Source organism: Sarcophilus harrisii, chromosome 6 (assembly GCF_902635505.1).
Source record: "Sarcophilus harrisii chromosome 6, mSarHar1.11, whole genome shotgun sequence".
Taxonomy (NCBI): Eukaryota; Metazoa; Chordata; class Mammalia; order Dasyuromorphia; family Dasyuridae; genus Sarcophilus; species Sarcophilus harrisii.
In genome coordinates this window covers 81887895-81910919 of record NC_045431.1, presented here as the reverse complement: position 1 = coordinate 81910919, position 23025 = coordinate 81887895, and the positions used below count along the sequence as shown (strand labels likewise).

The window sequence follows — 23025 nt, the reverse complement described above, 5'->3', positions numbered from 1 at the left end:
TTATTCTCCTGTTTTACTCACTTCACTTTGCATCAATTCATAAAGGTCTTTCTAGTTTGTTTTTTTCCCCAAAAAACTATCCCCTTCATTTTTTTTTTTAGCATAATAGTATTGCATCACAATCATACACCATGACTTGTTCAATCATTTCCCAGTTGATGGGTATACTCTCAGTTTCCAATTTTTGGATTTCCAAAACCAAAAATCTTCTATGAATATTTTAATTCATGTAAGTCCTTTCCCTCTTTCTTTGATCTCTTTGGGGTACATGTACTTTTTTGGTGTCTCACTGTTCTGCTTAAAGCAAATGCCTGAGTTTGAGAATTTCTAGAAAATTGGTACTCAGGAAAGTGATTCAGTCGTGAGCTTTTTTTTTTTGTTATGTAGCATAGCATGCAAGCAAACAAAACTTATTTATACACATATACTATCCAGAAACAGGAATAGCTAACTGATACAATGGGTAGAGTGCTGCCCCTGGACTCTGGAAAACATGGGAACAAATTCAGCCTCAGATACGTACTAACTGTCATCTGGACCAATAGCTTAATTAACCCTTTCAGTTTCCAAATCTATAAAATGAGCTAGAGAAGGAAACAGCAAATCTCTGAAGTATCTTTGTCAAGAAACCCTTAATGGAATCATGAAAAGTAGACGTGACTGAAATGACTCAAGAACAACAGAATATGAAAATATAAAAGACAGAAGTTTCTTTCCCATGGAAAGAACTCAGCCTCAGAATAAAGAAGATGTGCCTTGAGGCAGAACATAATCAAACTTAGGCTTCAGATAGTAAGATTATATTCCATGAGAATGGGTGCAGTTGAGAAGGGATAATCAATGCCAGATGTTGGAGGAGGCATTTCTTAGTGCCTGATGTGATGGAAAAGTTATCCAAGTCATATCAATACCAATTTTTAGTGAAGTTCAAATAGAGGAGTTTCTTTTTTTATGTTTATTTTCAAAAGCAGCAAAAAACAATGACTCAAGCTTCTTAGAACGAGCCAAGAATTCATCTAATTAAAAAGCTGCAAACCTTATCTGACACAGAGTTAACAGTGGAAAGGTGCAAACTGTATGTGCTTCTGACACATTAGAACTCCTTAGCCTAAGAGTTGCCAAATTGGAATTCTATTATGTACATATAACATCAATCAATATAAAGTTTGTAGTTCTCACAGTAGACCTAGTAGTGCTATTTCTGGGCCAAAAGAAACAGATCCAAATTATTCTCCAAACTGACTGGATTAGTTCACACTTTCACCAGCATTGAATTAGTGTACATGTTTTCCCTATAGCTCCTCCACCATTTGTCATATTCTTTGTTTGCCAAGTTAGCCAATCTGTTGATTGTAAAATAGTATTTCAGAGTTGTTTTATTTGTAGTTATAGAATTATTTATGAGATTTGGTTTTTTCCTATTAACTTGAATTTCTTTTTTTGAAAACTGCCTATTCTTATCCTTTGACCAGTTACCAATTGGGAAATGGCTTTTTTTCTTGTAAATTTGACTCCATTTCTTATTGGAAACAAGACTTTTATCAGAGAAATTTACAAGATTCCCATTCCCAATTCCTGCTTTTCTTTTACAGCTATCTATTTGAGAAGCAAACCCTCCCAACTTCCATTATATCATAAAGAACTAAAGATGCCAGCCACACATATGCCTCTGCCAATAAGATTCGACTGGAGAGATAAAAATGTTGTAACAAAAGTAAGAAATCAACAGATGGTGAGTACTAGTTTCTTCTTCCCTTGGTATATTTATTATAAAAATTAAATATTGTTAATAAATGTTATGATTTTTAGATTTTATTTAATGTGGTCATTCTGATTGGGTATATAAGATCATCATTAGATCGTACATTTAGGGCTGGAAGGCACCTTCCGTGCTATCTAATACAGTCCTTTCATTTTATAAGTGAGGAAACTGAAGCTCACAAAGTTTGATAACTTGCCTACAGCTACACAGATCATAAGTGACAAAAGCAAGATTTGAACTCACGCCTTCAGACTCCAAATTCTGCTCTTTCTATTCTATCCTTCTTCATGAATTGCTCTCTCTTCTTTCCTACCTCTCACTTCTGCCAACTGGCAGGTTTTGGTATTCTTAATTTTGGTCTCAACACATGGGTATTGTATCTATTGTTCTATAACATAGTTTAGCAGAGAGTTCCTAATGATCCTCATTCCCTTTTCCCTCCAGGTTCAAGTATAAAATCCTGTTTGCCTTCAAGGTAACTTAACTTCTTCCTAGATTCCCAGTCTTCTTACATCTTCCTTATTCTCCTCCACAGAGTCAGCACTCCATTGAGGCTTGATCTCCTTGTTCATCTAACTAAACACTCTGTGTTCCAACTCAGAACATTTTTAGGAGCTGTCCCTCATACCTAGAGCAAATAATCTTCCTCCATATCTCCTCCTCCTAGCTTTATGACTTCCTTCAGATTTCTGCTAAAATTCTATCTTCTGCAAGCAGTCTTTCCCAGGTTTCTTTAATGCTAATACTTTCCTTTGTGGATTATTTCAGATTCAGAGCCCCATTAAAAATGGTTAAATACCTTTGAGGCAAGGATTACATTTTCTGTCTATATCTTCCTAATGCCTAATACATTGATGCTTATTAAATCTAGTTAGAAGGGATTCTTAGAAGTCATTCAGGATAACTTCATTCTACAAAAGCAGCAACATGATCCAGTGGATAGAGTACCAGGGATGAAATAAAAAAGACCTGAGTTCAAATATGACCTTATACTAGCTGTATGACTTGGGCAATCACTTAATGCACTTTGCCCTGGTTTCCTCATCTGTAAAATATGCTGAAGAGGGAAATGACAAAACTACTTTTGTATCTTTGCCAATAAAATGCCAAGTAGGATCATAGAGAGTTAATCATGGAAAACAACAATAAATTTAATAAGTGAGAAAACTAAGATAAAATGAATTAATTACCTAAGCTCATGCTAACATTGATTTGAAGAACTAAGATATGGTTCCAGGACTTCTAAGACCAAATGAAGTGCTCTTTTCACCAAGCTATTTATTTAGAACTAATAATATAGTTTTTTCTCCGAAAAAAGGAATTAATTTTTTGAGCTTAAATTTAAAAGATATTTTCCTCACCACAAGACTATGAATTACTGCAAATATGTTATTTCTTTTCTATAGATGAGAGAAGTAGCACTCAGAGGGGTAAAGTGGCTTGCCTTAGGTCTCACAGCTAGTCACAGTAGAATTAGGACTTTAGTCTCATAGAAGGAGCCCGTATTGTCTAGTACAACGATTTTGAGGTGGAGAATTGAGTTTAAATCCAGCCTCTGTTAACTGTGTGACACATCAAGTAAATCACTTAATCTCTCAGTCTCAATTTTCTCAATTGTAAAAAATGGAAAAATAATTCTTGTACCAAGTGTCATAATACCAAATTACAAAAATGCTGGGCAAATCTTAAGGTGATATATAAATGTTAGTTGTGATAATAATAACAACTTGTATTTTCTTAAGCTTTAAACTTTGCAAAGCACTTTTACATATATTATCTCATTTAATCTTTACAACACCCACATGAAATAGATACAGTTTATTAACCCCATTTTGCAGATCAAGAAAGTGAGGCAGGTATCATGTCTATTATCATGCAGTTAACGTTTAAAGCAGGATTTTGAGATCTTCCTTTCTCCAAATCCAGCATTCTACCTACTGCACAGTTTAATGATGACCACATTATGATATCATGTTTCCATCTTAAGGGTAGCACTGCCAGGGTCTTCTCAGTGGCCCCCGTTAGTTTTCCTCAATGTGTAATGTTGTCCAAAGGACTTTCAGTAAGTCTCTTCCCCACAAGGAGATTCTGAGCCCAGTGATGACAAGAGGTCTAAAGACGCCTTTCTGATTCTCAAATTCCCAGTGAAGTTTCTTACTAGACTGGGAAGCGTGCTGCCTACCCCATTAACTGTTACTGTTTGGGTTTGTAGCAGTCATTCAGGAGGCCAATCAAGTTTTGTTATAATGGATATATCAGCCCCTGTATCAATCATTCCTTGAAATGACCTATTTTCTATATAAATAGTACACATGGATTTTCCTCGCCCAATCATCGGAGTAAAATTCACCTCTCCAAAGGGGCATAATGGAAGTGCTTTGGCAATTGGATGATTTCCCTTTAAGTTCACAGGATATGGGTGAGAATGGGTGACCAAGATAAATGGTTCCATATGTTTTAATATCACAGTATGTACAATCACAGGCACATAGCCTTGGGTTGTATCTCAACATATGCATTGGTCCATGGGTCAATATCAAAACCCTCAACTACATTCACCAAGTGCTGTCCATGTTCCTCATCAGGGCTTGATAAGTAAGTCTCTTAGAACCCTGTATCTCCTCTCTGGGTAGGTTCCTGATCTATCAGGTATGTCTTTGGGGCCCCTGCACCCGTTTTCCTGGACTGCAGAATTATTTCACATCTTGGTTCTACAAAATTTTGCAACATGGCCTATCTTGCCACAAACAAAGCAAAGGGATTTTCCACTCCCTAATGGCTGTTTATGGCATGGAGCTTGGAAATGTCCTTTTTTGCTACAGGTGTAACATTTCTTTCCATCATTCTTCCTGTTCATCCCCTGTGTGATTCCCCGGGCTATAGCTGAGGTCATAGCATCTGAATTAACAGCCTCATAATCTGCTTCATAACATTTGTCTATATTTACAGGGGTCCTCAAACTTTTTAAATCGGGGACCAGTTCACTGTCCCTCAGACTGTTGGAGGACCTGACTGTAGTAAAAACAAAAACTTTGTGGACCTTTAAATAAAGAAACTTCACAGCCCTGGGTGAGGGGGATAATCGTCCTGAGCTGCTGATCTGATTTGAGGACCCCTGGTATAATCTCGGAGATAGGAGTTTCTTTAGAAAGTCCAGCCATTATATGGCTGCACACTTTATTCATTCTCTCTTTTAACAGTTACCTGAAAAGAAGGTCAGAAGTGCCACCTTTCCCCATAACTGTCAACTGCTGTTCTTAATCAGGACACATAATCTTGAATAGGTCCTCAGGGCCCTGTTTTATTAAGTAAGATGTTGCTGTACCAGCCCCTCCTTATCCATTCTGTGGATAGCACACTGTGCAATAGGTGGAAATACAGTCACATTGTATAATGTCTGAGCCTGAGTTGTGGAACCGCGGCCAGTGCTTACAATTAGAAGCACAGACTCTTCTGGGTCCTGATGATCACTGGCCACAGCAGACTTCCAAGCCGTTTTAGCAACTTTTGATAATCATGTAACTGATTGGCCAGGAGTAAAACAGGCAGATGCCGTGGATTTCCAGTCATTCAGGGTGAGGGCATACCTACTTGATAACAGCTGTAACATTTGTATGGTATAGGGAGCATTCGGGCCATAATTAACACAAGCTTGTTTCACTTCCTTCAATATTTTCAATGGGATTGGGACATGTGTCCGACCTCCAGAAGTCATCCTCCATTGGGCAGGCTTGGAGGCCCCAATAGGAATCCCATGGAGTTACATCCTCCCCCTCAGCATCTGCCCTTATCAAAGCTTCTTATAAAGCCATGTGGGAGTGGTTCTTTCTGTGCTCTATTATAAAAACAACAGGTCTTTTGTCTGTTCTCCGACTCAGCCTGTAGGCCGAGCTCTTGCATTTCTTGTTCTCTCTGCTGTGAAATAATCTTTTGTCTGTTTTCTTCCTCAATCTTTAGGTAGAGCTATTGCACTTCCTGTTCTGTCATAAGGTAGTGTTTGGTTTGTCCTCCAGCTCTACCTTCAGGGGGAGTTCCTGCATCATTTGTTCTATCTGTTTAATCTCCTTGTGCATCTCTTCTTGCTGAGCTGTACCTAATGGCTGTGGGAAGCAAATTTCCTGTTGTTAAATTCTTAATGTATTCTTTTCATCTTTGCTATCTTGGTCACCTGAGGGCATAATGAAGGGTATAAATGCCTCAGCATTGGGGAGCAATCCCGCTCCTCATTGGGCATGTTTTTTGTTAAAGATTTTCTAACTTGTGTGCTTGAGGTGCGGACACAACTGTACTCTCAGGCTTGGTCATGGGTAGACTTAGACTCAGAGCCATCACGCTTCCCACCTTCCCATCTAGGCGAGGCTGTTGGACCTTCCCAATTATGGGGTCTAATATCCTTAGAGGGCTGCCCACATTGAGCCAGCACTCCCACCCAGAGATTACTGGTTATTAGTCATGACTAATTCTCTTACCCAATCAGAGGTCTTCAGAGATCTCTGGAAACGGCCTCTCTGAGCGGTGATTCTCACGTCCAACAGAACACCCAAAGACAGCAGCTCACAAGCTCAAGATCTTTATTCCACGTATTCACATCCTGCCCCTCCCTTACTTCCTGGTCCCCACTCCTTATATCGGGTCTGTGAGGTCACACACACAGCCTATAAGAGGAGACATTTCCCGTTGATGATGCAATCTTGGTGGGACCAGAGTTTCTGCTCATGAGGCGGTCCACACTGTTCACAGAAACCACATCTGGATATCTCAGCCATTAAGGTCTCTACTTCCTGATTCTGCCGTGTGAGTTTCCTCTCGGGACCCTTAAATAACTCAATGTTCTTGTGATAATATATTAACATAGCAAAAGGTTGCTATGAGATTCAAATGAGATAATGTATATAAAATGCCCCAATAAATGTCATGTTACATAATTCTCCTCCATTATTATTGTGGGATGATTTGGCTCAATCAAGTCAAACTTTCTGTAAATTCACTTTTCTCTCCACCATTTCACATTGTTTTTACCTGGACAATATACTGTAGTTATTTCCCATATCTAGAATGTGCTTTCTCCTCTTCATCCATACGTTCCCTGACTTCTTTCAAGTCCTAACGAAAATCCCCCAGAAAGCCTTTCCCAACCCCTTAATTCTAGAGTAACTCCCTCTATGGATTTATTTCTGTAAATCCTATATATAGCTTTTTTGTACCCATTTGTTTGCATGCTACCTCTCCCATAGGGAGAAGTAGAGGTTGTTTTTTATCTTTTTTATGTCCTCAGAGTTTATCATAGTGCCTGTAAGCACTTAAATTCTTACTGATTGCCAACTGACTTTGATTGTCAAACAGTGTTTTGTTTTAGATAGTGGAAGTAAGGGGTAATCATTGGAATTGATTGAGTTTATGTGGGGATGGGGGAGTAGAGAGGTAATGATATAGTCTTATCTACATTTTCTGAGGATCTAAGCCTCCTAAAAAGCCTTCTATATAGGCTGAAGCCTGAAGGCTATCATTCCTAGTGATGGGGGAAAGATTCCAATCTTTGATTCCCAACCCCCCCCAGTTAATGTAAATTACCCTTTGACTCACAAATCCTGGTCCCTTTGAATTCCAATAGAAGATCCGGACCTGTCCCAGCCCCATCCAGATCTGAGCCAACTTTGGGGCTACACCCCAAAGCCCCTCGAGCTAAGTCTTCAACTTAAAAGGGCCACACTGGGAACCCCTCTTTGCAGAGATTCCAAACATGGTCGCCATGTGAGGACCCTCTGTCCACTGGACCCTCTGTCCAGTGCCCTCCTTATCTCTACCTTCACCTATCTCCTACTTCTAAACTCAATAATAAACCTCTTTTATCAATCTAACTCTCCGGGCCAATAAATGCTTTTATTGGGAATTCCGTGCTGCTACTAGACCTGTATACCGCCTTATCCTTGCGCCGAATTCAAGGGGGTTGCAGGGGAATTCTGTTTGACTCTCTGTACCCCAAACCTGCCACTAGACCTTAACTAAACCCTAATTTCATTTAGGTACCCCAAATCTAGACCTCAACATTTGGTCTACACCTCAACACTAGCAGCTTAGCAGCCTTTTCTACCAAACTGCCATTGTCATTGCAGAAACAGAAGAGAACCACCTAGCATTAGGGACCATTTTATATTTTTCTTTGTTTCCTAGATTGCTATGGATTTAATGGTTTAGGACTGAGGGACTGATCTTTTGGTGATGAGCTTCTCTATAGTTAATTATTATTAATTATTATTCAATTGCATCCAAACTTTCATGACCCCATAAGCCATAACACACCAGTGCTGTTCACAAGGCTTTCTCGACAATGTTACTGGATTGAGTCACAATTTCCTTCTCCAGTGGATTAAGACAGAGTGAGTATCTATCTGAGACTTAATTTAAACTTAGGTCTTCCCAGTTCCAGGCCCAGCTCTCTATCCATTGAGCCACCTTGTTGTTTCATATAAATACTTTTATGTATATATATACATATATGGATGTGTGCTACATATAGGCACATGCAAATACACACATGTATGCAAAAATGAAACATATGAAATATATACATACATGTGTATTCATGCTTGTGGGGAAGTACCAACAACAACAAAATCTTGGTTACTACTGAAATTATTCAGTATAGAATATCTGTCAAAACATAGAATATATAAGAATTTGCATATAACCAGAAGATCTGAAAGTGTTCAACTTGATAGAAAGGAGACACACAGTAAAAGAAGCTAAACCATCAAGATATTATGTCATAGGCAGAGAAAAAATCTAGAGCTGGAAGTTACTTCAGAGGCCATGTAAATCAATGCCCTTATATTTACAACTGGAAACATGGAAGTCAGAATAGGTTAAGATTATTAAGTGTTAACTTCAGAGCCAATTTTCTTTCTTCTGCACCACATCTATTATTTTAATTGTCCTAGAACCTTTGTCATCAGCCTCTTCTCTAAAGTAAAGAATGGAGAAAGAAAAAGAAGAAAGTATCTTGATGAATTTCACAATTCTTTTTATTTCTGGGTAGAGTTGGAAGATACCAGCTTATGATTTTAAGGATATTCAGAATGATTTCTTCCTCCTTCCAAAACATTTGCTGTAAGTTTTTTAATGGAAAAAACCTTAGAGGAGAAGATTTGATAATCTGAAAGATTCTAATTGAAAGACTAATTCTCTGGTTTGTGGCTGATATGACAGTGTTTATGTGTAGCTTGGTTGTTTCAAAACAGTATGTTCATTATTCTAACTTGTGGGTCTGGTATAATTAGTCTGTTCTCTATATAATAAAGCAAATATTACTTGCTCTGTTTCTTTGGACTGTTATGAAGAAAGTTTTCTATATGACTTCCAAAAAAGTGAGTTATCATAGATGTATGTATCTATATCTGAATAATTCTAAGTGTAAACGCATGACTACAAAGATAAAAAACAGTTTCTTCTGCAAAATGTGTAAAGATTTGATTTCCCAATGGTTAGTTGATTTGTTATTGTTTTTGGCAGTATCTGCTCAAATATTAATAATGCAAACAATATGTTGAGCTTTAGTACTAAAAAAAATAATCTGTGGTACTCCTTGTAATGTAGATCACCTCCTTTCTGAGGTTAGCCAGATTGTTCCGTTGCTAAGTTCATATTCAAAACCCTTCTAACTTGGGAGAATCTGTATGAGTTTTTATTCAATCAGCATCAACTTGGAGAACACAGGTAGTACTATAGTGGAAAGACCCAGCAATCTTTTCGTAAGTTTTTACATTTCTCAATTCTCTTTGTTTGTCAATTCTGTGAGGTTGATGGGACAAATATTACCGCCATTTGGCTGAGGAGGAAATAATAGCCATGAAGAAGTTAAATAAGATTTTTCTTGTACAATATGACAAACATGGAAATATGTTTAAAAGGATTGCACACATTTAACTTTTATCTGATTGCTTGCTGGCTTGGGGAGAGGAGAAATAAGGAGAAAAATTTGGAACACAGAGTCTTATAAAAATGAATGTTGAAAACTATCTTTACATGTATTTGGAAAAATAAAATACTATTGAAAAGGAAAAAGAAAGAAAAGAAAAAAGGAAGAAGTAAACCCACTTTCCAAGATCACACAAATAGTGACAGAACCAATCTGTTCTGAACCCTAGTCTAGCTGCTGTGCTCTCATTCAAATACATTATCACCTGTATGTATCCAAGGTCTTCTTCAGCATATGGCCACCATGGACAGAACTTGAGACAGATTTCTGTAGTTCGACTTAAATTTTAATTTTGCTCAGAATATGGGTTGAGCTGGTAATAAATAATACTCTTTTTTTTTAATAGTGTGGAGGATGTTGGGCCTTTAGTGTCGTGGGTGGAATCGAATCTGCCTATGCAATCAAAGGGGAATCATTGGAAGACTTAAGTGTCCAACAAGTCATTGACTGTTCGTATAATAATTTTGGCTGCAGTGGTGGGTCTACTGTTAATGCCTTAAACTGGCTAAATAAGGTATGCCATTTTTCACTTCTTCCTGATTATTACCTACTGCTATACTTTATTTGTTGAACATATAGAAATACAATTTGCATATAGTCACGTCATTAACTTAATTTACAGAATTTGCATATGGGCTCTGCTAAACTTGAGTCATTGGTTCTAAAGCACATGAAAGGATAGTCCTGCTGACCTGTTCCCTGATCAGACTACGTCCAGATAAGGACCACAGTCCAGCCCTGCTCACTTCAATCCCTACCACATTTTAGGATGGGCATAATTGGACATTGTCCAGAAGATTGTGATTGGTTAAGGCCCTTTATGTAGTAATCAGAAAGGAAACATGGATAGAATGCTGGACATTGAATCAATAAGGCTTGATACTATACCTGGGAAGTCACTTAATCTCTCTCAAACTCAGTTTTTTCATCTATAAAATGAGGGTTTTGGGTGGAGACAAGATAGTGGAGAAAAGGAGAATTTACCTGAACTTTCCCAAAATTCCTTTCAAATAACTTTAAAAGTCAAGAAATAAGCTGAGAAAATGAGCAAAAATCAAAACAGATCAAACAAACAAACCTTGAGCGTAGAAAAAAGATCATAACAAAAACTAAAAAGATAACAGCAATGTCAAAATGCCTATATGCAAAGCTTCATAGAGAAATATGAATTGGTCTTAGGTCCAAAGAGAACTCCCAAAAAGAACTCAATAAAGGACTTCAAAAATTAAATAAGAAAGGTAAAATGTGAAAAGAAATGAGAGTGATACAAGAAAATCATGAAAAAAAAAAGAGAGAGAACAGCTAGGTAATAAGCTAGAAAAAAAATGGAAAAAATTCACCAAAGAAAACAACTCCTTAAAAAATAGAATTGACCAAATTGAAAAGAAAGTATAAGAAAATAGTTCCTTAAAAATTAGAATTGGGTAAGTGGAAGCTAATGACCCTATTAGATATCAAGAATCAACCAAACCAAATCAAAGTGTGAAAAAATAAAAGAAAAAGTGAAATATCTCATTGGAAGAACAATTAATCTGGAAAATTAAAGCATGAGCAGTGATCAAAATAAGAGTCTGGATGACATCTTTTAAAAAATCTGCCTATATAGCTATATACATACAAATATTCATATGTCTATATACATATACATAGATCTACACTTAAAGATATTACTAAATTAATTATATTTAATTATATTACTATTTTATCCTGTGGCTCTAGGGTATAAGGACAGTTTTCCTTGATACATATATATATATAAAGAGCCAAATTTCAGAACTCTCAGCTCAAGAAGATATTGCAAGCAGCCAGGATGAAACAATTTAGATATCAAGGAGCCACATGGTCAGAATTACATAGGATCTAGCACTTCTGCAAAAAGGATAGAAATTTTAGACCGTGATATTCCAAAAGCCAAAGAATCTTGAATATCATCCAAGAATTGCTTACCAGAAAAACTAAGCATAATCCTTCAGGGGGAAAAATGGATAGTCAATAAAGGACTTTCAAATTTTTGAAAATACCAGAGCTAAATAGGAAGTTTGCTTTTCAAATATAAGAGTCAAGAGAATAAAAAAAGGTTAACAGAAAATAGAAAACGTAAGTTATTCAATAAAGCTAAACTATTTATATCCACATGTGGGAAGATGATATGTGTAACTCTTAAGACCTGTGTCACTATTAGGACAATTAGAGGGAATATAGATAGACAGAGGGTATAGATATAAATTGATTTAGATGGGATGATACAAAAGAAAAATTAAAGATTGAGATGGGAAAAGAGGGAAGGGAAAGGTAGAATAGGATAAATTATCTCACATGAAGAAGCACAAAAGACCTTTACAAAGGAAGGAAAGAAGGCAGTAGGGTAAGCATTGTTTGAATCTTTTTTTCATCTGATTTGACTAAAAGAGGGAATAACATACACATTCACTTGGGTATAGAAATTTATCTTACCCTATAGGGAAGTAGAAGGGGAGGGGAACAAAAGAAGGATGAGAAGTTGATAGAATGGAGGGCAGATTGAGGGAGGTAGGGGATGGAAATGGGATGAGTTTACCTATAAAATAGAAGCAGATAGCAGACTAAATTAAAAACCATAATCCTGTAATATATTGTTTACAAGAAACACATTTGAAGCCAATATACACATACAGAGGAAAGATAAAAGACTGGAACAGAATGTACTATGTTTCAGTTGAAGTTAAAAAAAAAAAAAAAGAAGGGGTGATTATCAGTCATGATCTCAAAGAAAAAGCAAAAATAAATCTGATTGAAAAAGATATGGCACCTGCACACACAAAAAAGATCATATAATAAGGCATAAAAACTTTAGAAACAAAAGCAAACAGACAGAAATAATGTATCCTTTTCAGATCATGATGCAGTTAAAATTAGATTTATTAAAGGGCCTTGGAAAGATTGATTAAAATTAATTGGAAACTAAATGATCTAATTTTAAAGTAGTAGGTCAAATAATAAATCATAGAAACAATCAACAATTTCATTAGAGAAAATGTCAGCAATGAGACAAGATACCAAAATTTATGGAAAGTAGCCAAAGCAGCATGTAGAGAAAATTTATAACTCTAAATTCTTATATCTTTAAAACAGAGAAAGAACAGATAAATAAGTTAGACATGCAACTAAAAAAAACCACAAAAAATTAATTTAAAATCCTCAATTAAATATCAAATTAGAAATCCTAAAAATCAAAAGAGATATTAATAAAATTGAATGTATTGAACTAATAAATAAAAGTAGGAGCTGGTTTTATTAGTAAATAAATAGATAGATAAATAGATAAACCATTGGCTAAATTGATTTAAAAAGAGAAACAGAAAAACCTGGAAAGGTTTCCATGAGTTGATACAAAGTGAAATGTACTGGGGCAGCTAGGTGGTGCAATGGAGAGTACCAGCCCTGAAGTCAGGAGGACCTGAGTTCAAATCTGGTCTCAGGCACTTAACACTTCCAGGCTGTGTGACCCTGAGCAAATCACTTAGCCCCAGTCACCTTAGCAAAAAAAAAGTGAAATGTACCACACATATGATGGTCAGTATTATAGGATTAATATTATAGGATGACCAGCAGTGAATGACTTGCCTATTCTCAGCAATATAATGATCCAAAAAACTTTGATAAGACTTAAGGTGAAAAATGCTTTCCATCTTCAGAGAAAGAACTGATGGTATCTAATACAGATTGAAGCATACTTTTTTTTAACTTTATTTTTCTTGAGGGTTTATTTTGTCTATATTTTCTTTCATAACATTGCTAATATGGAAATGTTTTGCATGAATGCACATAAATAGCCTATGTTGAAATTGCTTGCCTTCTCACTGAGAGGTAGGTAGAAAGCAAGGAAGAGAGACAATTTGGAATTCAAATTTTCAAAATAAATGATCAAAAAACTAATTTACCAGTATCAAAATTGAAAAGGGTGAATTCACCACTAATGAAGAGGAAATAAAAGTAATAATTAGGGGCATTTTGTCCAATTGCATATCAATAAATCTGGCAATCTGAATCTGAAATGGATGAATTTTTATAAAAAATATAAATTCCTCAGATTAACAGAAAAGAAAATAGAAAACTTAAAAAAACCCATCTGAGAAACAGAAATTGAACAAGCCATTAGTAAACTTACCAAGAAAATGTCCATGGGGCTTGATGATTCAAAAATGAATTCTACCAAATATTTAAAGAACAATTAATTCCAATAGTATGTAAACTATTTGGAAAAATAGGAAAAGGAATTCTACCAAATTCCTCCTATGAATACAAATATGGTACTGATACCTAAACCAGGAAAAGCCAAAACAGAGAAAGACAAGCATAAACTAATATCCCTAATGAATACTGATGCAAAAATTTTAAATAAAATACTAGCAATGAGATTATAGCAGCATATCACTAAAATCTTACATCATGATAAGGTAGTATTTACACAAGAAAGAACTGATTCAGTTTTAGAAAAACTATCAACATAATTGATTATATAAATAGCAAAAATAAACAGAAATCATACAATTATCTCAGTAGATGGAGAAATAGGTTTTGACCAAATAAAACCCACTCCTGTTTAAAAGAAAAAAACAACCACTAGAGAGCATAGTAATAAATGGAACTTTCCTTAAAATTATAAATTGTATCTATCTAAAATCATCAGCAAGCTTTGTCTGTAATGGGAATAAGCTAAAACCCTTCTCAATAAATTCAATGTGAAAAATAATTCCCATTATCACCACTATTATTCAGCATTGCACTAAAAATGTTAGCTGTAGCAAAAAGAGAAAAAAAGAAATTGGAGAAATTAAAATAGGCAGTAAGGAAACAAAGCTGTCACTCTTTGCAGATGATATAATGGTATATTTAGAAAATCCTAGAGAAGTCACTAAAAAAAAAAAAACTGATTGAAATAACTAACAGAGTTGCAAGATGTAAAATAAACCCACATAAATGATCAACATTTCTATCAATTACCAAAAAAAATCCCAACATTGAGAGATAGAAAGAGAAATTCCTTTTAACTGTAGATTAAGTATAAAAAGAAGTAAATAATATAAAATACATGGTAGTCTATCTACCAAGAAAAACCCAGGAACTACAGGAAAACAATTACAAAACACTTTTTTGCACAAATAAAGTCCAATCTAAATAATTAGAAAAAAATATTAATTTATCATAGGTAGACCAAGAAAATAGTCTGATCAGATTAATTTCTTTTCCTTTCTCCTTCTCCCACCTACACCCCAGCCAAAAAAAAGAACTAAAGATCAGAGTAACAGTAAAAAGCTCACAGTGGCAAAGTTGAAATTCAATTATTTTGACAAATGTAATGTATCTAAATTTGAAATATAGTACTGAATTTGCAGTCTAAGAATCTGCATCTTGATACCTGTGTGACCTTAGTCAGCTCACCTTTTGGTATCACTTTCAACATCTATAAAATAAAGAAGTTAGAAGTCTAAATTCCTTGTAGCTCTCAATCTCATGATTTATTATTTTTATAATAATTATGATCAAAGTTCATATCATTTTAGGTTTCAAGACAATCATTTATTGTGATTTTTTTTCTTTTAGACTCAGGTAAGATTGGTGAGAGATTCAGAATATTCTTTTAAAGCTCAAACTGGATTATGTCATTACTTTTCTGGATCACATGCGGGTGTTTCCATCAAAGGTTACTCTTCTTATGACTTCAGGTAACTATTCCCAGTTGTATTTTGTTTTTTGTTCCTTGTATTCAACAAAGGTACATGTAACTTATCTCTGTTATATTAATTCTGTAAAACATATTACTATATCTGATACATCCTAATAACTTGGCTGTCCATGCCTAAGATCTTTATCTTCAAAACAGATTTTTCTATTTTACATAACTATTTCTGGCACTGGAATCACTATTCTCTCAGCTGCAAAATTTTAGAGTTGTCTTTGACACTTCCGTTTCTCTCATGAGTTAGTTCTATTCATACTGATAGTTATCAAGTTCTATTCATACTATCATTTTTATACTTTTTTTCATTTTCATACTCTTACATCTATCCTCTCCTCAGTTATCCTATTATGATTATCCAGACTGTCATTATTACCTACCTGAACTATTGCAGTAGCCTCCAAAATATCTCCCAACCTCCTCTATCCAGTCTTCTCTACATCAAACTGATCTAGTTTTTCTTTAAATACATAAAAACAACCTGGATCCAGCCCCTAATTTTATTGTTCACTAGTTTCATTCATGCCCAACTCTTTATGACCCCATTTGGGGTTTTCTCAGCAGAGATTCTAGAGTGATTTGTCATTTTCTTCTCCAATTCATTTTACAGATGAGGAAACTGAGATATATGGGGTTAAGTGAGTTGCCCAGGATCACATAGTTAGTGAGTCTGTATATAAATTATGTTCCTGACTCCAGGCCCTTTACTATCCAGAGTTACCTAGCTAACTATTACCAACAATAACAACAAAGAAGCTGGTCTTTATTTCTCCCATTTCCGTCATTCCATATTTAAGACATAAAAGATTCAAAAATGTAATGTTGTTAAAGACTTAAAACTTGATATATTAAAATATAATTACTCTTATGATCTCCCAGGAGTACTTTAGAAGTTAAAACTCCAAAGTATGAAACGTTTTCTAGGACTGCTGAGTAGACCTTGGCTCTGCACAATCTGAATAATTCTCTAAAGATCCACATCATCTGCCAAGTCAAGCCCAGCCTTGGGCCCACCTTTCTCTCAGTGATTATCTTCTCCAAGAATGATTTTGTTGAGGAAAACTTCCAGGCAGTTTTTACTGAAAAAACTCAAACTTCTCAAACCCAGAAGATTACTCCCAAGACTGAACTATTGATTGTCCTTCAGTAACATCCTGAGAGGAAGAAATGGAGCAGAAGAAAGAGACCATACGGGAACAGCCCAGCCATCATAGGTTACTGGGGAGAGGTCTCCCTTGCTCCTGAAATAACTTCAAGAGAAAATGCCACAAAGTTGTCATATTTTCTGTAGAATGCAAAAGACAAAGAGTGAAAATTATCTCTTCCCTTTTACCTTTTAAAGACCAATTTTGAGACCCTGAGCACTCACTTAACCCTTTTTACCTCAGTTTTCTCATCTGTAAAATGATCTGGAAAAGGACACAGCAAAGTGTTCCAGTATCTTTGCCAAGAAAAACATGACTAAACTGACTGAACCATAAAATACATACAATAGTACTTACTACATGCCAGACACTGCGCTAACCACTTTGAAATTAATATCTCAGTTGATTCTCAAGGCAAATCTAGGAGGTAGGTGCTATTATTATCCCCATTTTGCAGATGAGGAAACTGAAGCAAACAGATTAAGTTTGGGGACACAAACTAAGTGAGGATGGATTTGAACTCAGATCCATTGCCTGTTTCATATCACTTTCATATCTCTTACTATTATTAGATAAATACAAATTTGAACTCAGGTCCTCCTGATTCCAGGCCCAGTATTATCCACTGTGCCACTTAGTTGTCTCAAAGGATATGAACAAACAATTTTTAAAAGAATTGGAAGCTACTAAGAACTATATGAAAGCTTACCTGTTTCATATCACTAATAACAAGAGAAATACAAATCAAACTGCTTTGAGGTTTGACTTAACATCCCCACTAGAATGACAAACAAGGCAAAAGATGAGAGTTGACAATGTTGTAGCAACTGTGGAAAGACTTAGTTAGGTGTTATTGGAAAAGGAATGAATTAGTACATGCTGGATGGTAATTTGGGGGCAGTTGGGTGGTACAGTGGGTAGAGCACTGGACTTGGAATTAGGAAGACTCATTTTCATGAGTTCAGATCTATTCTCAATTACTAGATGTGTGACCATAGCTGGGCAAATCTCTTAATCCTGATTGCCTTAGTTTCCTTATCTGTAAAATGAGCTGGAGAAGGAAATAGCAAACCATTCCATTATCTTAAGAGTTGGACACTATGAATGGCCCAAAAAATGGACGTTAATTTGGAATCATGCTATTAAAAATGACTAAAATGTCCCTAGTTTTTGACTGCACTATTATCCAAAGAAGGTCAAAAAAAGTAATAATGGGAGGGGGGGAGAAAGGTCAAATAATTATCAAAAAATTTATAGCAATATGAGTTTGTTTGCTTGTTTTGGTCTGAAGGACCAAGAAATAAAAAAGGTGACTAATTCTTGGGAAATAAGTAAACAAATCATAGTTTTAGAAAAAATAAAAAGACAATGAAATATTACTATGATATAAAAGAAAGATCAATTAAAAAAAAACTATAGGGATGCACCAGAAGACTTATATTAAGTGATGCAAAATAAGTAAGCAGAACTAGAAAAATAATATACATAGCTACTACAACATAAATTGAAAAAATAAACTCAAAACTCAATGAAAGATTTGAGTAATATACCTCCTTTTCTTCCAGAGATATAGGTAACTACACTGGCTGATAAAAAGTCATATTTGATTAATGTATGGATTGGTTTTACTGAACTGATTTTTTTACTCCTTAAAAGGAATTGCTTTATGGTGAAAATAGTATAAAAGCAAAAGATACCAAGTAAAAATTTTAAAACAAATTCTTTCCCTAGCCATAACTCTGAAAAGTTCCTGATTTGATTATTTTAATTTTCTTTTTACTCTTGATAAGATATTTTAATTGATTAATTATCCATTTTTGAGTCTATTGTGATATATAGTATGTGGGATTAATCTAAACTTAATTTATTCCAAACTTCTTTATAGTTTTCCTAGAGTCTTTACAAGTAAAAAGTTCTTTTTAACAAGTCATTTATGTTCCTGGTTTTGTTGAGCACTAGGGTACAATTTGTTTGTGATATTTTTTTTTCTTCTTTTCTTTCTTTCCAAAACCTTGTATTTCAATTTTTTCTCCCTCTCCTCCTCTCTCCCCTCCCCAAGATAGCAAGCAATCTGATAAAGATTAAACATTCAATTCTTCTAAACATATTTCTATATTTACGATGCTGTGCAAAAAAGAAAAAAAAATCAGATCAAAAGAAAAAACCACAAGAAAGGGAAAAAATAGCAAACAACAAATTTTTTCTGATATTTCTTAACCTATTCTGTTTGCTGAGTTATTTTTCTACCATTAACCAGTACCAAATGGTTTTGATGGTTACTACTTTATAGTATAATTTGAGGACTAAAAGTGTTTTTCTCCCCTTTATTCATACTGACACACACACATACATTATTCTCTCATAAATTCTTTTTTGTTTTCTTCAACAAATGAGTTTTATTATTTTGTCTACTTTGTCTAGTGTCCCCTTGTTAGACTGGTTGGTTTAGGACAAAATGTGTTAATTTATGTATTATCATTTTTATTATATGGTAGTTGAAATCTTGCCACAGAATGTACCAGCTAGATGATTCTAGATAAGTTGCTTGATCTCTCAGCCTCACTTTCCCTATTTGTAAATTAGGAATAATAATAACCTCTTTTTTTTTAATTTAATAGCCTTTTATTTACAGGAGATATGCATGGGTAACTTTACAGCATTAACAATTGCCAAACCTCTTGTTCCAATTTTTTACCTCTTACCCCCCCACCCCCTCCCCCAGATGACAGGATGACCAGTAGATGTTAAATACATTAAAATATAAATTAGATACACAATAAGTATACATGACCAAAACGAGGAATAATAATTTCTACCTCACTTGATTGTAGTGAAGCTGAAGTAAGGTAACATATATAAAATGTTTTGCAAATTTGTAAATGTTAGAAGCAATCATTATTACGGTTGTTATTTCTTATGATACAGCCATTGTTAAAACTCAGATCTTTGAATATCAAATCCAGCATTCTTTTTTCATGGTTATCTTGAATTAAAAATCTTCAATCTTGAGACATATTAAACCTACTAGTACCATAGTTTCTCTTCCTTCCTAGTGATAAAGAGGATGAAATGGCCAAAGTACTCCTTGCCTATGGCCCCTTAGCTGTGATAGTGGATGCAATAAGTTGGCAGGATTATCTCGGAGGAATAATCCAGCATCACTGTTCCAGTGGAGAAGCCAATCATGCCGTTCTCATAACTGGTTTTGACAAAACAGGTATATCTTTCTATCTGACATGTCTTTTCTTAGGAAGCAGAAATTTCCCAGTTTTCTATAAACTGTTTCTTATTAGGGGTATATTCTTTACAGTGACGCTAACTCCAAGTTAATTCCTTATTAAAAACTGCTTTCAATTAGTAATTCTTCATAGAAATATATCAATAATAATACTCAAGTCCCTCAGTATTGTGTTACATCCTTTGCAATGCCTGATTTTCCCCTTTCCTGGGTCTCTCTAATTTTCTTTTTTTTTCCTTTTTCACTTTATTCTATTTTCAGTAGATGACTAGGAAGTACAGTGAATATAGTAGTAGACCTGGAATCAGTAAGATCTGAATTTGAAGGTTGTTAGCTATGGAACTCTGAGCAAATTATTTAAACACTTTCAGCCTCAGTCTCCTCATCTGTAAAATGGGATAAAAAGAACAACTGCCTCATAATGTTGTTGTGAAGATCAAATTAAATTGCATGTGTAAAGTGCTTTGTAAACTTTAAAGTACCATAAGCCATTATTAACAGTTCAAGACATTTTGCATTTTCTTTTACATCTTGGCTAATGTGGAAATGTTTTTCATGATCTCGTGTATGTAATCTATATCAAATTGTCTATCTTTAAGGAAAGGAAAAGAGAGAGAGAATTCAGAACTTTAAAAAAAATTAATGAATGTTATAATTTTTGTTTACATGTAATTGAGAAAAATGAAATAAAAATGAATGAAAAAAATTCAAGATATTTATTAAGCATCCACTATTATAAAGTATTTACAATGCTAGTTGTGTGACTCTGGGCAAATTACTTAATCCTAAATGTTTTAGAGAAAAAAACACTAAATTAGCATTAACTAATATCTTTAAGTTTTGCTCTGATATAGTTATCCACCCTTAAAACACTTTTATTGTCCTAAAAATGTTTTAGTCATTTTTTTGCATTGTTTCTCCTTTCTTGTTTTTATAGGAAATACTCCTTATTGGATAGTACGGAACTCATGGGGTACTTCCTGGGGAGTAGATGGTTATGCCTTTGTTAAAATGGGAGCTAATATTTGTGGTAAGTCTCATGTTTATGCCCTCAAATTCAAACTAAATGATAAGACAGAGTCTTTATATCTATTGAATGGATAGAAACTATAAATTGTCCATGGGGAGAGATTTCAGAGATCATCTAATTAAGATCTGAACTCTTCCCTCTCTCTCAAATGAATTTATCCTGAGCACCAAATTCTAGTGTCCATCCCATAAGTTGAAGTGTTGCTTCTATAGAATACCCATCAAGTAATCCTATGGACTTTACATGAATTCCCCCAAAGCATCCCATTTCATATTTGGATAGTTCTAATTAGTAAGTTTTCCCTTGTATCACAAGCTGGAATCCATTCTTTAATTAAACTCTGGTTTACAAAATTTTATTTTTTTAATTTTATTAGACTTTAAGGAATGTTAATTTGTATACATTAACCAGATAATTAAGGGACAAGAGAAGAGCAGAGACAGTGATACAGAGAGAGAGAGAGAGGCAAGGAAAGAAGGGAGAGAGAGGGAGAGAAATAGAGGGGAGAGGAGGGAAGGAAGGAGGGAGGGAGGGAAAAAAGGAGAGAGGGAAAGGGAAGAGGGATTTATTCTACCCAAAAACCTTCCTCTTGATCAGAGTTTCTTAAACTTTTTCCACTTGCAACCCCTTATTGCCCAAGAAATTTTTATGTGACCCCAAATATATAGGTATACAAATCAGAATTTGTTGATAGTAAATCATAATTTTGTGACTTCTACATTCAGTTATGAGACTCCATATAGAATCATAACCCAAAGTTTAAGAAGCTAGGTTCTAGATAAGGCATTTGTAATATGAATATTGTATGTTTTTCAGAGTTGGTAAAATCTTTCCTATAGTTGGAAAGGTCAGAAAGAACAAGATACTCCATCTCTCAATACTGTCCCCCACACCTAGAATACTTTCCCTTCTTGTCTCCACTTCCTACCTTCCTAACTTCCTTCAAGGTTCAGACAAAATCTCATGATCTATGTTGCCCAATCTCTCAATTCTAGTGCTTTCCCTCTGTTAGTTATTCCCTAAATATCCTGTATATAGCTTGATTGTACATATTTATTTGCTTATGTCTCACCCTTTAAACTGTAAGCTTCTTGAGACCAGGACTGTCTTTTGCTTCTTATATTCCCAGTACTTGGTACAAGGCAAGTGTTTAACAAGTGTTTATTGAATGACTTTAAAAGGAAGTTCAGGGAGGAAGATGAAACCATCTTTCCCTTAATACCACTATCATAAGTTACTATGGTTAATTTTAAACAGAATTTTCAGTCATGTCATGTTTACTCTCAAAGCAATGGAGGAGTTATCACTCATACACACTGACCACATTTTCATTTTAATTCAATCCAGCAGCTGTTTTAAAAATAGCTACTATGTTCAGTGTTCTGTGCTTGTGGAGATCTAACTTTAGAGTGAAGTGTGGAGGAACTTCCCCAAAACGCTGCTCTGCTGTCTGACTGTCTTTGTCTTTACCTCTCCTCCCCCTATCTTTGTGTCTAGTCATTTAACCTGTTTAAATTGCACTCTCTGTCTCTTTCTGTCTCTCCCTGTCACTTTCTTTCAGTGTCAGTCTCTGTCTCTCCCTCTCCTTCCCTCCCTTTCTCCCTCTTCTCCTTCCTCCCTCCTTTCCTCCTTCCCTCTCTTTCTTTCTCTCTCTCTGTCTCTTCTTCTCAGTCACACACTTTCTCACTCTCTCACACACACTTTCTCTCTTTCTCTCTCTGTCTGTCTCTGTCTCTTTGTAGATATACATATCTATATGTGGGTGTGTGTATATATATAGATGAATTATTACTAGCTTTTGCCTAATATATATCTATATATTATGCAACATATAAATATATCACATGTATACATATGTATATATATATAAATTGTTAACTTATTCCTTGCTTAAATTTATTTATAACACATAATTATATGTGTACATATGCTTATATAAAAGATTACTAATGTATTCCCTACCCAAATGTATACATTTATATATTTTGTAGCATATATATAAATATATGTGTATGTACATATACACACATGTGTATGCATATGAAATTTTACTAGCTTATTTCTTGCAGAAATATTTATAAATATATATAATATATATAAATATATTAATGATAAATATATGTAATATAAATAAATATATAAATAAGCATATAAAC

The 23025-nt window shown here is 34.7% G+C and overlaps 1 protein-coding gene across 1 annotated transcript in view; it reads left to right on the top strand.

Moving 5' to 3' along the window:
• The window catches only part of CTSO (cathepsin O), a 57552-nt gene that overhangs the window by 25658 nt on the left and 8869 nt on the right, over positions 1 to 23025 (top strand). The window contains exons 3-7 of the mRNA XM_003773114.4: positions 1593 to 1732; positions 10084 to 10251; positions 15321 to 15442; positions 19655 to 19818; positions 20777 to 20869. Coding sequence (XP_003773162.4) covers positions 1593 to 1732; positions 10084 to 10251; positions 15321 to 15442; positions 19655 to 19818; positions 20777 to 20869 — 687 coding nt within the window. The remainder of the gene's footprint in view (positions 1 to 1592; positions 1733 to 10083; positions 10252 to 15320; positions 15443 to 19654; positions 19819 to 20776; positions 20870 to 23025) is intronic.